Source organism: Syngnathoides biaculeatus, chromosome 13, assembly GCF_019802595.1.
Source record: "Syngnathoides biaculeatus isolate LvHL_M chromosome 13, ASM1980259v1, whole genome shotgun sequence".
In the NCBI taxonomy this organism is placed as follows: domain Eukaryota; kingdom Metazoa; phylum Chordata; class Actinopteri; order Syngnathiformes; family Syngnathidae; genus Syngnathoides; species Syngnathoides biaculeatus.
In genome coordinates, this window is record NC_084652.1 from 750,602 (window position 1) to 768,237 (window position 17,636).

Genomic DNA, 17,636 nt, shown 5'->3' on the forward strand with positions numbered 1-17,636 from the left:
TTGCAATCAGCTACTGAGATATGGGAACAGTCATCAGGAACACATCTGTCCTCCTATTATGAAAATAATTTGACCGTGTGAATAAAACGAGACACCGTCCGCGTAATACTGCCCGAGCACAGACAAAATGCAGTACTTGTACTTGTTTTTTCTGAATGTCATAAATGGATCCATGTACATTTAGGCACGTACGACATGCACACTTCTTGTGTGTGTGTGTATATGTGTGCAGAAGGCAGTTTTATAATAACTATATTTGATAAAAATGAAAATTGTTGTCTCTTTGCTGTTAAAATTTTAAGTAAAGAAAAACGAAAGGTACAGTACAGTGGCAATTAAATTGTTATCACTTGTAACATCATCTAGCATACATTCACATTCCAATAAAGAAAGCAAAAGATTCATAAAAATAGGATCACTTTTGGTGTACTAGTACCTTTTTAAGGGACCGCTACTGTAACTGTCATACTCGTGAGCCACAAAGTTGGAATGTTGTTGGGTTTTTTGGAGGGGGAGAGGGAATAAATACACTTGAATTAAATAATAATAATAATAATAAATACAGCGGTGGACAAATAGAATATCAATAATTATATAATAACAATAATAAATAGTTGTCATCAAAAGAAAAACAAGTGCAAGAGGTGTGGAAATCTCAGCAGGATCAGAGAAACCAAAGTGAAAAGCAGTACTAACATGGCCGTCTTTCAACGCGGCCCCGGACGTCGACGTCTGGCACGTGCGCTCCAAAATAAAACAAAAATTAAAAAAAAAAAAAAACCCCAACTCAGACGTGGATACCTTTGATGGCCTTCTTGATGTTGTCCAGAAGTGTTTTGCACTCGGGCGAGTACTCGCGCTGCGACTTGTTGTACATGTCGGTCAGCGTGTTCACGTAGGCTTCGAAGTTGTGCTCGCTGATGGGGCCCTGCGGGTGGGGGGGAAAAGGCGGGTTTAAGGGCCGCGACGCGACGCGCGGCCGTGGCGCTAACATTTGTGCGCTTCCCACCATTTGAGGCAGTTGGATGTCGGTGAGGCTGCTGATGAGCGCCTGGCTGAGGCGAGCCAGCTCCTCCAGGAGGCCGTCGTTGTGGCGCTCCATCATCTTGTTCTCCTCCTCGATGCTCTTCAGGTTGCACTCCATCGACGAGATCTGCTTTCAGGTACGAAAACCACAGCGACAGTCAACATAAAAAAAACATTTAAAAAAGGGCGGGGGGCAAAAGCGCCAACGTCTTAAAGCTTTATTTGTGAAGGAGCTGATGCTTACCTGCGTTTGCAGCTGCTTCATGTTGGCCTCCATTTGCATGTTGGATTCGTTCAGTTCCTCGATGTCGTGCTCTAAATGTTGGCCGTCTTCGGTATTTTCAATGCCTGCAGGGCACAAGTTCTGCTTTTTATTGGGACTTTTACATTTCGGAGGGGGGAAAAAAAAAAACTAATGTAGTTTTTGTACACAGTCACATTATTTTGAAAATACAGTACAGTACTTGGTTATTTAATAGTGCTGAATAAGTACATTTTGGGCGGCACGGTGGTATGCTGGTAAAGCGTTGGCCTCACTGTTCTGAGGTACTGGGTTCAATCCCGGACCTGCCTGCGTGGAGTTTGCATGTTCTCCGGTTTTCTCCCACATCCCAAAAACATGCAACATTCATTGGACACTCTAAATTGACCATAGGTATGATTGTTAATGTGGCTGTTTGTCCTTATGTGCCCTGAGATTGGCTGGCAACCAGTTCAGGGTGTACCCTGCCTCCTGCCCGTTGACAGCTGGGATAGGGTCCAGCACCCCCCCCCCCCCCCCCCGGGACCCTCGTGATGATAAGCGGCAACGAAAATGGATGGATGGATGAAAGTCTATTTTGAAATTCAAACTGATATGACAAAAAACAATTGTATGGAAGTTAATTCTTGTAATCCCTGTCGTAACGCTTATGGAATAAAGTCATTATATACAATAAGCAAGTTGTAATCATAACAAAGTAACTTAGAGATATGATGGCAAACTTTCAATACTAAAAGGACATTTTCATTTTAAGTGAATTAGAGTCACACTAGTATGGCAGTTGTAAAATTTGAGTGTTTTTTTATGAGGGAAAAAACCCCGCACTTAATTATGTATTTAATTGGTTACATTTGATAATACATCATTATTTTGCAGTGCAAAAAAAAAAATCACATTTATGTGAAAATAAATTGATGTAAAAAGAAAAGAAAAAGGGAAAAGAAATCAGAATCATATGGGGGAGTCAAAATAGTAAAATGACAAAAAAATGATTAAGAGAATGATACAATGTTACAAGGGAAAAAAACTGCAAAAGAATAACATGGCAATAATACATAATAAGTCTTAATTTCACAGGAATAAAGATGCAATATTAGGACACTAGTCATAATTTAAGAAATGTTCATATAGATCCATCCATCCATTTTCTGAGGCGCTTATCCTCACAAGGGCCGCGGGAGAGCTGGAGCCTATCCCAGCTATCAACAGGTAGGAGGCGGGGTACACCCTGAACTGGTCGCCAGCCAATCGCAGGGCAAATGGAGACAAACTGCCACAGTCACAATCACAACAAGGGGAAATTTAGAGTGTCCCATTAATTTTACATGATTTTAGGATGTGGGAGGAAACCCACACAGGCACGGGGAGAACATGTCACCTCCACACAGGCGGGGCCGGGATTTGAACCCCGGTCCTCAGAACTGTGACCAGTCCCGCTATAAATAGCTGCGGAATGATCCAGTGTCCACTCACCACTGCTGGCCTTTAGTTTGATGGTCATCATCTCCTCGTCGGAGTGCTTCTTCTTGATACTTTGCGCGTTAAGCGGGCATCCTGACAAGCTTTTGGAGAAGAGACAAGAAGACTTTTTATCGTGGGTCCATACGAGATGGTGACGCGAAGGCACCCGGCGAGCCTGACCTCCTGTGGGTGGCGAACACGTTGTTGGCGTGGCCAAGGCCGTTGCAGCCGGGCAGAGGGCAGTGAGGCAGCTCCTGCTTGTTGCTCTTCCAGGCGAAGGGAAGCCCGTTGAGGGACGCCTCCTTTTGCCTCCTGGCGGCCAGCGGGCAACTGCTGGCGCTGCGGTGGGACGTGTACTTCCCCGAAATGTGGCCCTGCCCCTCGCAGCCGAACACCGGACACCTGACGGAGAGAAACCCGTGCGTGTTTGTCAAATGCTATTTCTTATTAATCACCGTATCCAGTCGGCTTTTTCCAGCATTCCAAAAGGTTCTGGCTCGGACACGGTGTATAGAGCTCGTGCACGTGACGTCACCATTTTCACGGCGCCATATTCCCACTCAAACAGAGCCGCTCGACTGTTTGGGTCACATTGAATCGGAGCAGAATATTCACAATCCCGAGACTTGTTTTGCTGTTGGTTGTCACAACAGACAAGAAAGATGTTCAAAGAGATTATTCTATGGAATACCAGCTGGAAAGACTAGAAAATATCGACGGATTTCGGCAATTAAACGTGATGGATGGGGCACAACCAAAATACACACACACCTGTGTAGCTGTGTGGCTCATTTGAGAACGATGTGTTTAAAAAAAAAAAAAAACCCGACAGGGAGTCGTCTCCAACGTACACGAAGCATGTTGCGGCCACACGTTAATCCTCGCTAAACCTTTCCTTTTTTGAAATATGCATTGTTCTCAAATGAGTCCAATGCGTATTTAAAAAAAGAAAATAAACCGTCGCTCACACAGAGGTTTACCGAAGTTCAATGTGTGGCCGCAACGCGCTTCCGTGTACAGAGAAGCCAACTCGCTGTCTTTTCTTTTTTTTCCCGCAATTATAGTTAATGAATGCGAGTTTGTGTAAAAAATGACCCCTGGGGTCATTTATTTAAATATTGGTATTTGTATTGAAAAAATCTGAGTGGCTCCATCGCTATGTGGGATTTATTCTTGATTAAGAACAGATCCAGCAACGACTTATTTGTACGCGTCCAGATTTTTCTACGCTTTCAAACTTTTCCGTGTAAATCTCGACGACTTACTCACCAGATCCATGCGCAAATCCAGTTGTCCAAGACAAGCGCAAGCGGGTTAACGGTCCAATTTTGACTTCGACTTGGGTCCTCTATGCCAAAGTGTCTCTCATTTTTCTATGTACCTTCGTTTATTATCACCTTCGAAATGTTTAACGGTATCCGACAAAACTCTGGCCGTCGTGCTAGAAGACGTATTTTCGCGTCGTCTCCAACCGACTTAGCATTGAAGAATGGTTTGTTTGACCGACACTTCCGGCCAGTGACCTGATTTGATGACGTAGGTGCATGAGCTCTATATACAAGCGTTAACTTGGATCGTCTTGTCAGTTGGTGACCTTAAATCTCATCACGATGACTTGAAATCTCATTGTGACGATTTTGCATCTTATTTTGATGATGTTATAGCTTATTGGTCAAGAAAAAGTCCGAGTATTTCGACTTAACTGAGAATATTTGTTTGTACTTGTTTTATGGAAATATTTTTGCACAACAAAGTTGTCATTTTATGAGGACACATTTGCAACACGATAGCAATAAAGCCTAACAGCACGAGACAAAAGGTTACTCCAAACTGAGCATGATTATCTTTGTAAACAGGATTCGCGCAGGTGTACCCAATGTTATAGCCGCCCAATGTACGAGTCCAAGAAAATAACGACGACGTTGACAAAAGTCTACAGTACAATTTATATAAATATTTGGAGCAAATTGCAGTCGGAGATCATTAAAACAATCTCTTTCAATAACTGGACCGGAAGATCTGTTGACCATTAAGTTGATTAATCCAGCCAAATGCTGATTAAAAAAAAGAAGTGGCCAAAAACTGGAAATGGACTCAAATAATCGCATTAAGTGCAAGTAACTAATCCACGCTGAACTTTAATGGCAGCGCTCCGATGGGAATTTCATCAAGAGTTGCATTTACGGCGCCTGCTGTTGTTGACGTTGTTTTTGCCGTTTTGCGTGTCACAGTGCAGGTCAGTAATGGAGTCGCATGAATTACACAAATTGGTTGCCCTCAAGATGAAGGAGGTCCCTTTTCCTCCGTTATTGATCACGGGGAGCAAAGGGCTGCGGAACAAGGTTATATAGAGATACATTTTTTTATTTGATTTCAGTTACCATTCCACCAGAATAATATATAGCCATTTTTCTTTATCATACCATGCTAATTACATCAATGTATGATTTGGGAAATTATGAAATCTTTTTGCAAAGGAGTACAAACATCTGAATTTTAGGAGTTATCATACTAATAGTTTCACAAATAAATAAATCATAACACAAAGGAAATTAAATAAAGAAATTTTGAAATATAAACACATTTTAAAGAATAAGGTGGCAGCATTCAGGGAGTAAAAAATTCTATTTAATCATAAAAATAATAATGTTTTGAAGTTTTCAATTGTAAAAAGTCAGAATTGTATGAGGAAAAAAATTGAACAATGCAATCACTTTTTTTTTTACAGTTCAGACATATTCACAAAAAAATCACAATAATGAGAGAGTAATTAAAAATCAATGTTACAAACACAAGTAGTAATTAAATATATATAATATACATGATTATGTTATATTTCTCAATATTTGTAAAACTATTTTTGCTTTATATATATATATATATATATATATATATAATATATATATATATATAAATATATATATAAATTCACACCAAAAAAATTAAATAATGAAATTCACAATAATGAGAGCATAAATAAAAATCTATGTTACAAACATAAGGAGTAATTAAATATATTATATATACATATATATATATATATATATATATATATATATATACAATATTTCTTAATATTTGTAAAACTATTTTTGTTTTATATATAAAACAAAAATTGTTTTGAATAGTAAATGCTATATATATTATGGTATTAATTAATTTGTGAATTTAGTTATTTAAACAAGTACAGTTGTGTGTAATCTTACAGGTGCCCTGACTTTGGAGTTTTTCCCAAAAAATGTGTACAAGCAAAATTTCTAGTCAAGGATGCCAGCTATGGTGGCAGCAAACTTCACAGGCAGCCATTTGGCAGACCGTGAGCAATTCTTCTTCAAAAAAGACGCTAAGTGTTTAGTACCGCTCACACTCAAAGTTAACTTTGAAACTAAATGTAAAAAAAAGACAATTATACATTCTGTATTTACCACAAGTAACTTTGTCTGACTAAACACACAAACACACACGCACACAGGTAGACAAAAAGGGACGCGCCATATGGAGGCCCACCATCCCCCCTCCCCTCCTAATGTGTACGAGATCCATACCCATTTAATGCCTATAAGCTGATGCATTAGTAATTAAAAAGACACACACACACACAAAAAAAAAATCTGTGTCCAGATGTACACGTCCACAAAGGCTCACGTGTCAATTTCGTTATTGTTTTGGATGATGAAGCCGCCACTGGCTACCTTTTCTTCACATAATTACAAAGAAAGCATTCAGAGCTAGTGACTGAGCGAGAGAGAGAGAGAGAGTCAGAGAGAGAGAGAGAGAGAGAAAGAGAGAGAGAGAGTGATAAGCCTGATATTCTTTCAAATCCCACAAAAACACATCGCAGTGCACTAATCCTCGGAAAGTCATTCACTAATGTGAGCACAAAAGCTGCTGATTTTCTTTGTGCAACTTGATGGCCTGCAGTTATCGGAACGCCGCGAGAAAACGTGACACTTTTGCGCTTTTGTGACAGCGAGCAAAATAAGAGAGAGTAAAGAGGAACGTCATACTTAAGCTCCTGCTCATCTTTTTCCTCCTTGCTGGGGGTGAGCTTCAATCCTCCTTTTCTGGCACGTGGACATCCCGACAAGCTAAAAGAAATGGCACATTATGCATTTTAGGGGACAAGCAGACAGCATTATGGAAAATTGACTTTTTAAGTACTTGTAAACACATCACTGGGTCTCTGAAGTGCCTGACCGACCTTCAAGTGTGAGATTAAACAACCAAGTAAAGCTTTTGTTATCTGCCCAATTCTGAAACGGTGGCAATGAGCAAGGTCAACATAGAGAGTTTCTCCGATCTCTGATTAGCTCGGCTGGGGGAAGATCCAGAGCCCCTTCCAAATGATAGACAGCTTACACTTGCAATGGATAAACGCTCACATTCCCCACGGGTCCAGCTCCGCTACTCACGTCAAAGCCAAATGGTAAGCAGAGCTGCATTCAGTTTTGTTGGCTGCACAAATTAGCATTAGATTAGCGTTAAATTCTAATGAGTGGCACCAAGTGCATCGTAAAAGGAACATACTTTGAAGAAAATCGTGTCCTAGTTTCACCACAACAAAGTTTATTCATTCTTTAAGAATCAGGTTGCAGTTTCACGAAGAACAAAGTCAGAATTTTAAGATTATAATCTCAAGATAATAAGCGTATAATTTTACAAGTGGTGGCTGGCCAACAGAGGGCGCTAGGGCGCCACCCCACCTCTCTCCAAGAAGCCGTGGAACAAAATGTTTTCAAATGAAAAAATAAAATCTCACTTATTAAGTGAACGGGATAAATATATACTTCATGATGCATTTTGTCTGCTTTTGCGGTGTGGTGCACAACATTTTTTAGCGATTAAATGCAACATTTGCTTCTTTTCATTACAAGTGTTAGAAGCGTTTGGATGGCCCAGGAGTTATGTTTTGCAATCATAGTTTTAGTTTAAATTCTATTTCAAGACCAGACACATAAGATTAGAACGAAATAGCCAGAAATGTAAGATAATCAACATTTCACAACAATTTCAGGACAATGTCAATATTGAAGCAAAGAAATTGCGCAAATTTAGCTTTTCATAACATTCCGACGGTGTTAATCAAAAAACACAAGGCAAGAAAGTGAAATGGAAAAAGTACAGCGTGAGACTTTGACCATCTGCCGCGACGGTCGTGGTCGCACGTGACAAAATGTGTTTAACGGCCACCCCTCCCCCACCGCCGCGGCTACCTTCTGTGCGACGCGTAGTTCCCCGTCACGTGTCCGGATCCGTCACAACCAGGGGTTGGGCACCTGCGCGGTGGAGACGCACATCATGCAAAATAGCCAAAAGTTGCAAATCCCGCAAAAGTTCCCGCCGAGTATGTGGAAAAATTGCGTCCCCGGGAGAGGCAAAAACCGGAGCGGGACCGGCCCGTTCAATGCGAGGTGCGAAATCCTCCCACCGCCATAAGAACAACGGCGGCGCTCGGAAATACGTACTTGAGTTCCTGAGAGTTGGCTGCCATCAGTGACTTGAGAGTCTTGTCAGCCAAAGGACATCCGGAAACGCTGCGGTGAGGATAAAGAGCTAACCGTCATCTCGCCGCACTTTGATCACTCCGCCGCATTAAAGCATCTTAAACATACGAGCGCGCGTGCTTTTTATTTGTTTGCAAATATTTACCAAGGCCTTTCATTATGGGCCTTTTTTTTTCCGCCTGTACGCTTTTGATTCTTTTCATTGGCCTGCAACTTGTTCTAAATATAGCAACAGCGTTGCTAATGAGTGAGTAATTTTAATTTGTAAAAATAGCGGTTGTTAGACTTTACTGAAGTCATTATATCGCAAGAATAGACATAATTTCAAGGTCATCAAAATAATGAGTTGTAATTTTACGAGAACAACGAGTCCTTTTATGGGAAGAAATGAAACATTTTAACAGGAAAAAGAAAACAAAAGGAATAAAGAGGTAATATGAGGGGGAAATAAAGGTCACAGTATTGGTACCATTACAATTAAGAAGTCATCATTTCATATTACGGGAACAAAGATACTAAATTTTCTCCCACTAAAATTCTAATTCTATGCAGCGTACGACTTTCCAGTGGCAGTTTGTTTCAAGCTGGTGGGACGCCACCTTATGTAAAAAAAATTAACCTCGTTTTTTCAATGCGTGAAAACGATTTGACTGTTTAAAAATGACGGGGTGGATTTCTCCCAACCAAAACGATGCGGCGCGACGCTCGTTCCGTTCCGGGATTCGACTCCGCTTTTGATTTGAAGACGATGACCCCGTACAGCAGTGGTGTCAAACTCATTTTTGTCGCCGGCCACATTGTACTTGCGGTTTCCCTCAAAGGGGCATTATGGCTGAAACGAGTTTTGGAATCAGAAATCAAGGGTAATGGGTTGTTCCATCTATTGTTGTTTGATAACACAAAAATGCTTGTAATAGCTCAACGTTATCATTTATGATATGACAATTTAAAATTTTGGTGGCGATTTGAACAAAAAAAAATCATGGAAGTTGATACCCATGATTTGCTTCCGCCGGCCACACAAAATCGTGCGATGGACCAGATCTGGCCCCCAGGGCCTGAGTTTGACACCTGTGCCGTACAGCAAAGAAGATGGAAAGTTAGAAAATGGTCATCCTGCAACTAATTTATGCTTGTCGTTATGATTTTTTTTCAATTTTGCTGTATCAACACTATACAATAACACTAAAGGCTTTCTATTCATGTTCAATTTTCGTGTACAGCACCTTATTACAAGTGTGCTCGTCTTACAGAGTACCCAAAAAAATCGCATTTCAAAACATAAAAGTCAAAGTATATTACAAGCATAAAAGTATTTTTTTTACAAGAAAACATGCAATTTTATGAGAATAGTTACAATCTTTTCAGAAAAATAGACAGTTGTAATTTTTATTATCTTTTTTTAGTAATTTTAAGATAATGAAAATAATTTTACATGAATTATTTCAATACTTATATGATTTTTTTAATAATGAAAAATAAATGTAAAAAATAATTCTAGTATTTTGTGGTTGGAAAGAACTCCATCCCCGGTCCAGTATCTGACGTTACTATGACGTAGAGTTATTAATCACGGTACCTCCGGTGCGATGCGTAATTTCCCGTCACGTGGCCACTGCCGTCACATCCCGGGGTCGGACAGCTGCAGGGGGGAATGGGGGGGGGGGGCACAACATTTCATACGCAGATTAGCACCAGGAGTTTCCCATGGTCATTAACAGGGAGAGGAAGAGGAGGAAGCGGGCCGATGTCGGGGCGGGGTTAGTACATTTAGTAAGAAATGCATCATGTTATTTTTAATGACGTCCGCTAGTGTCAGACAGGGTCCAAACTAGAGGTGCCTACGAAAAACGCTGGTCACGGCTGTGCCGCGCATGCACTCCAACTAGCAGAGGCCAAAAAAAAAAAAACAAAAAAAAACTCACTTTTCAAAGTGACACATTTCCTCTGAGTCCACATGAACCTGCAGACATACCAGTTACAACGTGATGCACAAACTCCGCCGCTACACTCGCCTCGCCGACGACGATGGAGGCAGAACAAAAACAATTCTGCACAAAAGCTGGGTCTTTGGCTCATTTTACCACACTAAAATCGGAATATTAAGTGCGAAACTGAGGGGATATCCAATGGGGGAGGTTGTTGGGGGGGGGGGGGGTTGCATTTTTGTGAGGTGAGGAAAAAAATAGCAAGAAAGTTGGAATGTTGGCCTTTGGTGTTGTTGTTATCACTTATGTTAGGGCAACTCCTTACCGCAATAATATTAGAAGGAAAAACCTGTCATGTTCAAAGAATTAGTGATATTATTACACAACACAATATAAAAAAAAAAATTATTTTAGAAGTAAACATTTTTTTATAAAGTACGAGAAAAGGAGTTGTTATTTTACGACAATATAAATCAATATTATGAGAAGAAAAAGTTGGAGTTTGGAAAAAAGTTATAAAGATACAATCTCATGAGGAAAACACTTGCCCGTTTATTCTATTATCCATCCATCCATCCATCCATTTTCTTATCCGCTTATCCTCACAAAGGTCGCCGGAGTGCTGGGGCCTATCCCAGCTGTCAACGGGCAGGAGGAGGCGGGTTACACCCTTAACTGGTTGCCAGCCAATCGCAGGGCACAATCACACCTAGAGGCAATTTAGAGTGTCCAATTAATCTTGCATGTTTTTGGGATGTGGGAGGAAAGCGGAGTGCCCGAAGGAAACAACTTGTCATATTTATTATATATTGAATTAGCGATATTATTACACAACACAATTTTAAATTAAGATGCAATCTTTAAAAATATGGTATTTTAAAAGTAAAAATGTTTTTTTAATAATGTTACGAGAAAAGGAGTTGGAATTTTACAGCAGTATAAGTCATTATTATGATAACAAAAAGTTGCATTTTGGAGAAAAGTTGCAAATCTCATGAGGAAAACAGTTGCCCTTTTATTCTATTATCACAACTAAAATAATAAGTTGATACAACATTACAAAAATCAGGTTGTAATATTAAATACTGATATTTGACATGAATGAATAGAATATTATCATTTTTTTTAAATGATGTCTTTTTTTAAAATAATGTATTCATTTTACAAGAAAAATATTTCATGTTTTGAGACGAATATTTCTGAGAATTTTTTGAGGAGAAAAAAAGCTAACGTTTTCCAAGGAGAAAGCATACCAGCATGACAATGAGAAAAAAAATCTAATTTTAAAAGAAAAGGGGTTGATTTTATGAGTGTCAAGTTGTAAAAAAAAAAAAAAAAAAATCATATTTGGGAGAAAATATTTTAAATGTGTAAGAATCAAGGTGGAAAAGTATTAGAAAAGAAATGGATTGGATTGGATTGATGGTTTTCTGTAAATCTCTTGAGTTATATTTGCATGTTTGCTGCTATTGGCTGCTGCCGTGTGACCCCTTTGGGACAAGGTCACGAAAACATCAAAGTTCACAGGGCGGGGCCTCAAACTTTCTTTGCATTGATGTGTCTCTTCCGCGCCTACAGAAAACGCCTCGGGACCGCAACTATTTTATCGCGAGCCGGCATCTGTGGAGTAAAGTCGGCGTACCTCAAAAGTTCTTTCTTGGACTCTCGCAGGAGCATCTTGGCCTTCATCATGGCCGCCTCGCCTTGGTAGTGCTGCTCCTCGGTGCCGAGTTGATCCAACTCCCCCTGTTTCCGCAAAACGCAACATGAGATCGCTGACCTAAAAGTCACTAATTAAATCAAAGCCCGCCTCGGCGGTATACAGTAATACTCTTAAAAGACAAACCCCGGGGTCAGAGTGCAAGGCGAAGAGGATTTCGGATACTTGTTCACTAGGAAACCATACTTCCATTTAAAGTCACACTTAATCCGCCAGATATTTACCGTGACGTATGGATTTTGATTTTTTTTTTTTTTTCCAGGAGTCGCCAGATGTTGTATGGAAAGAAAGCGGGTCAACGTGGGCTGGATATCGTCAACAAATGAGCGGAATGAAAAGAAAACAAAAGCCTCCCAAGCCAGATTAAGCAACATTCAGGCCAACCGGCGTGCGACTTCCTCAAGTAAGAACCTCTTTGTTTAACCCGCACCACTCACAATGCCAAATACACTTTACATTTTTCACGTCTAGCTTTATAAGACAAAACAATATTTAGTATTTTGTAAATAGTAAGTTTCTTTCGGCTTGTCCCTTTCGGGGTCGCCACAGCGTGTCATCTCAGATGAACGCACATATATATTTGGCACAATTTTTACGCCGGATGCCCTTCCTGACGCAACCCTTCTCAGGGAGTGGAGGCCCCAGTGGGATACGAACCCACAACCCCTGGTTTACCAAACCAGTGCTCTAACCACTGAGCTACAGGGCCTCTTATTTAGTATTTTGTAAATAAATACAAGAAAAAAATAGATGGATGTGGTATACATACAATGGTCACATCATTAGGTACACCTGAATCATTAAGTCATCATTTTAGGAGGATTAAAGCACGTTTTGCAAGAATAAAATTTTTGCGATTGTAAGAAAAAAAAGGTAATCGTACATGGTTAGGAAAAAAAATTCCAAGATTAAAGTGGTTTATTTTAATAATAAGGTCTTGATTTTTGGAGAGAAACATCATGGTTTTATGAGAAAGAATTTGGAAAATGAAAAGAGTAAAGTTGTAGTTTTGCCCAAAAAAATAGATGTTGTTGATATCTATCCATCCATTTTCTGATCCACTTATCCTCACAACGGTCATGGGGAGTGCTGGAGACAGACAACAGTCTCAAGCACTCACAATCACACCTACGGCAAATTTAGAGTTTCCAATTAATCTAATAGATATGTTAAACTTCCATTCATCCATTTTCTTTGCCGCTTATCCTCACAAGCATCACTGGAGTGCTGGAGCTTATGCGTGGCATCTTCGGGCAGGAGGCGGGGTACACCCCGAACTGGTCGCCAGCCAATCACAGGGCACATGGACAGAGACAACAGTTGCACTCAAAATCACACCTACGGGCAATTTAGTGTCTCCAATAGATGTAATAGATATGTTAAACTTCCATCCATCCATTTTCTTTGCTGCTTATCCTCACAAGCATCGCCTGAGTGCTGGAGTTTATGCGTGCCATCTTCGGGCAGGAGGCGGGGTACACCCCGAACTGGTCACCGGCCAATCGCAGAGCACATGGAGAAAGACAACAGTCGCACTAAAAATTCACACCTGGGGGCAATTTGGAGTCTCCAATTAATATAATAGATACGTTAAACTTATTTTTTAAATACATTTGGACCTCTTTGACGATGTCAAGGAGAAACCAGAACATCTCCTTAAAAATATAATTTGTGAAAATCCGACGTCTCATTTGATGATGCAGTTGCGGCGTAGAAGTGAACTTCATATATTTTTTTTTTTTTTTTTTTTTTGGGGGGGGGACTTTTGCCGATCCGAATGAATATCCGCTACCTCACTGTCGTGCAAAACGTGCGCTTGGCTGAAGTCGACGGGGACGGGGCCGTCCCAGCTGTCCCTGTCGCGCAGCGGATGGTAGAAGGCGGGGCTTATCAGCACTCCGCCGCAGCCTTTGGCCGCCGCCCCCGCGAGCGACTCCGGCTGCGCTCGCTCGTCCGAAGGCGCTTTGGCGTGGACGCTCTCCTTGCTTTTCTTCATGCTCAGGTCCAAGGTGCCGTTCTCGTCCACCTCTATGTGCATGTCCTGCGGGAAACGTGGACGACATAAACGTCAGAAAAACTTTGATGCGCAATAAGTGCGGCAAAATTAGCGGAATGACGCAAAAGCTACGTGTGCATGTACTTTTTACTGTGTCAATGCGGTTTCTGGGACGGCAGTAGAAGTCAACGTACTCGATGTATTTACCTTATACCGACGAGACAGCAAAGGAGACGCTCACACTGTTTAATTCATCGATTTTGAGCGGCGTCAAGAATCTCGACTCCTTCTCAGGCGGCGGACGCGTTACGCAAGCGCCTCACGGCTGGGAGAACGCAACTTTTTTTGGCCAACTGCGCCGCTGGATCGGATCAGTGCGCATTATTTTTACACACGGTCGTACAAAATAGGATATTATAGTGCGCTTTGTCCAAAAAGGATGAGTCGCTCTTATCTTCTTTTGATACAGAGTGACCTTATCATGATGTTGCAATTTGCGACGTTTTTCCATTAGGTTTTCACTGATAAAATTAAGTTTTGATAAATGATGAGTTTACGTACAATTCTCACTTCAAATCTATAAAATTCTGACGGAATCTGATTTTATTCTTCTTATTTTTTATTGTGATATGAAGGCTTTTTCCATGATAGGGATGTTAATTACGTGGCGATATAAATACTGTACCCTCACAATTTTCTTCATATAAAATTTGTTTTGTTTTTCCTTATACATTAAGGAATTTACTTTTTGCTCACTTTTTCCTCCCCTTAGCCTCATCTTTTAAACCTATTTTTTGTTCTTGTAAAAATCCATATATATTCCTCAAAACTTTGGGATTTGTCAAATTCGAAATATTTTTTTTTCTCATACGATTCCGTCTTCAACCTTTCCAAATTATGTTTTTCATCACTTTTTTTTACCACATTCTCATCAAATATCTCAATATCTCAAAACTTTCAAAAATTTGTCTCTGAATATAGCAAATTTAAACAAGACACCTTTTCAACAACTTTTTCTTTGACCTCATGAAAAGAGTGACCTCTCCCCTCTAAAATCATTACTTTATTTTATGAATTTTTACTTTTTTCCCCCTCATAAAATTCTGATAAAATGGCAATTTAAAATTCTCACTTTCTCAACATTTCCCTCTATAAAATTTCATCCTCTCTTTAAGTTATAATTTATTTTCTCTTAATATTGTGACTTTAATCTCAAAATAATAGTGCAGACTTTTTCCGCAATATTATGACATTTTACATTCAACATTATGACTTGAATTCCCCCCGACCCAAAAAAAAATAGAAAAATCTTGAAATATTGTACATTGAATCATATAATAGTTTAACTTTTTCCCTTGTGGAATGAAAAAATTCTCCTTTGCTATTCAAGTTTTTCTTGCGAAATTAGAGCTTCATCCGTGTGTATCCTGACTTTTTTTTTTTTTTCTCGTAACGCTCGACAGCGGGTCAGCCGCCGTCCGAATGTCTTTTGTTGCAAGGAAGGACGAGCGGCTTTTAATCTTCTTTTGATTCGGTGACACCGATTTCTCCGCGTGTACATTAAAGCTGGACTTGCAGCAAAACGCTCTTTTTTTAAATGGTGTTTGTTTATTTATTTCTTTGTGCTACCCGAGCCCTCTTTCGCTTTGCCAGCATCTCTCTTTTGATGTCTTCCCTTTTTATACACAAATCAGAGTTGCTTTCGACGGAGGACATTAAACACCTCTTTTTCCAAGTGGTCTGATTTGATTACCTTTGTAGAGGTTGCCAGGGGCCGCGCCGCCACCGCCGCCGGTGCCGTCGCCGCCGTCTCGCCGCCCTCCCGGTAGCGAGTGGAGAGGTTGAGGATGGCGGCCGCCCCCAAAGCGCCGCCTGCGCCGTCTCCGTGGTTGGGGCGGCTCGCCGGTGGGCTGCGTTGACCGGAAGCGGGCAGGCGGGCGCCGGGCGCCAGCAGCGAGCCGGGATGGTACTGCGGAGGTGCTAAGAAATATAGAAAGAAATGACAAAACAGATGCTGAATAATTCGGGCGCGGGAGGACAGCAGGTGTTCCGAGCAAATGTCGTAATGAGATGCATCAAAAAAGGCTCATGTGGCGTTATTAACGAGCGCTTTCCACCGTTGAGCGTATTATGGCGTTCGAAGGAGGGCTTGGTGTAAGAATGTCTTCGTTTTTATTGCGCTGGCATCGTGCAGCCTTGTTGCTAATATTCTGCCCGCCACGTGTAGCTAGGTGGCGCAACCAGCTGTCGACGAGCTACGATGTTTTGTTGCGCATATCTCCAAAACGGGACATTTTCCTCTCATTTATGATGATTTTGAACTTTTAACCTTTCAAAAATTATGACTTTCTCAGGACTTCAGTCTTGAATTCAGACTTTCCTTCTGTAATATTGCAATTTGTTTTCACATGAGGTTATCACTCCTAAGAATTGTGAATTTTTTTCTTGAAAGTTTACAAACGTAATCTCCTAATGTTGGAACATTGTAGTCCTAAAAGGACGTCTTTCTTTTCTCGTCTTCTCATGCAGCATTGCGACTATTTTCTTACTACATTTGAAGCAGTTTTTTGTAATAGCGCGTTTTGAGTGCTCCCAGCATTCTTTGCAGCACTACTGAGGATGTGAATAATTTTTCAAGTGCACGTATTGAATGACTGTTTTCCATAATCTGTATTTAAGATCTTAAAATTGACTAAATTCTTTGAGCAATCTTACAACGTTTGTATGGAAATAAATATGTGCCACCAGGATTTGAATTAAAAATGCCACAGAAAATTTTATGTTGTAAAATTCATGTTGTCATTTCAAAGTGATCACATTTTCAAGAGCTGTACTTCAGTTTAACTTTTCAATGTTAACAAATTCGCCATATAGAAAAAACAAAACAAAACAAAATCAACCTTTAAAATTCAAACGCAATATTTTCAGTCTCCTGCGATTCAACTGACTACAATTCGCTGTCTCAAATTCACCGTGTAAATTCAGTGTTAAGGAGGCAGCCTTACTTTAGATCAGAACCCAACAGCCAGCCAATCCAGTCACGGTTTCTTAGTCACGTGACGTCACATACTTAGAAAGCGTAAGTGGATTGGCTGGGTGTTGGGTTCTGACCTAAAGTAACGCTGCCTCCTTAACACTGAATTTAAACAGTGAATTTCAGACAGCGAATTACAGCTGAGGACAATTCCAGGACAAAATTGGACCTTTTTAATTGCAGTTTGGCAACACAGTTCTCTTAAAATTGTTTTCAAAAACATTTCTTGAAAGTGCGCCGAGCTTTTGTAGAAAACGACAGCATGACCCGACATGGCTGAAATGAATGATACCAAGAAATTAAAGAAAATGTTAAAAAGGGACCCTCACATGCGCAAAAGCGCAGGATGGGAGCGCCAGCGGACATACATTCGGGAAAGTGCGAGAGTCGGGCGTCGCGGCCGGCGCCGTTGAGCGGCTGCTTCCCGAAGACCTGCGCGTCGAAGCTGGCGTAGTCGAAACGGATCCCGCTGAACTTGTCGGCGTCCTTGGCCGGGCCGCCGTGCAAGGCGGCCGTGGGGTGGGCCAGCCGGTAGTTGAGCTGGCTCAGCTCCAACTTCTTGACCGGGCCCGCGATCCTGACGGCACGCACAAAATCGAGCACGTCTTGAGTTCACATTGGTTTTGGAAAGCAAAAAGCAAAAAAAAAAGAAAATAAACAAAACAAAACCAAACAAACAAAACGTGATTTGGTTTGCCAGGAAAT

The 17,636-nt window shown here is 40.8% G+C and overlaps 1 protein-coding gene and 1 long non-coding RNA gene across 4 annotated transcripts in view; one reads left to right on the top strand and one right to left on the bottom strand.

The window, feature by feature from the left end:
• Positions 1-787: 787 nt before the first annotated feature.
• st18 (ST18 C2H2C-type zinc finger transcription factor) overlaps positions 788-17,636 on the bottom strand; it is a 52,665-nt gene continuing 35,816 nt past the window's right edge. Inside the window, 13 exon segments of the mRNA XM_061840140.1 lie at positions 788-928; positions 1,010-1,156; positions 1,271-1,374; positions 2,762-2,850; positions 2,930-3,151; positions 6,757-6,837; positions 7,963-8,025; positions 8,215-8,283; positions 9,833-9,895; positions 11,824-11,927; positions 13,691-13,978; positions 15,621-15,877; positions 17,300-17,508. Of these exon segments, the coding sequence (XP_061696124.1) occupies positions 788-928; positions 1,010-1,156; positions 1,271-1,374; positions 2,762-2,850; positions 2,930-3,151; positions 6,757-6,837; positions 7,963-8,025; positions 8,215-8,283; positions 9,833-9,895; positions 11,824-11,927; positions 13,691-13,978; positions 15,621-15,877; positions 17,300-17,508 (1,837 nt within the window).
• The window catches only part of LOC133511332 (uncharacterized), a 55,633-nt gene continuing 39,024 nt past the window's right edge, over positions 1,028-17,636 (top strand). For all 3 annotated transcript variants that reach the window (XR_009797875.1, XR_009797876.1, XR_009797874.1), the window contains exons 1-2: positions 1,028-1,163; positions 12,164-12,304. This is a non-coding gene — a long non-coding RNA (uncharacterized LOC133511332). The remainder of the gene's footprint in view (positions 1,164-12,163; positions 12,305-17,636) is intronic.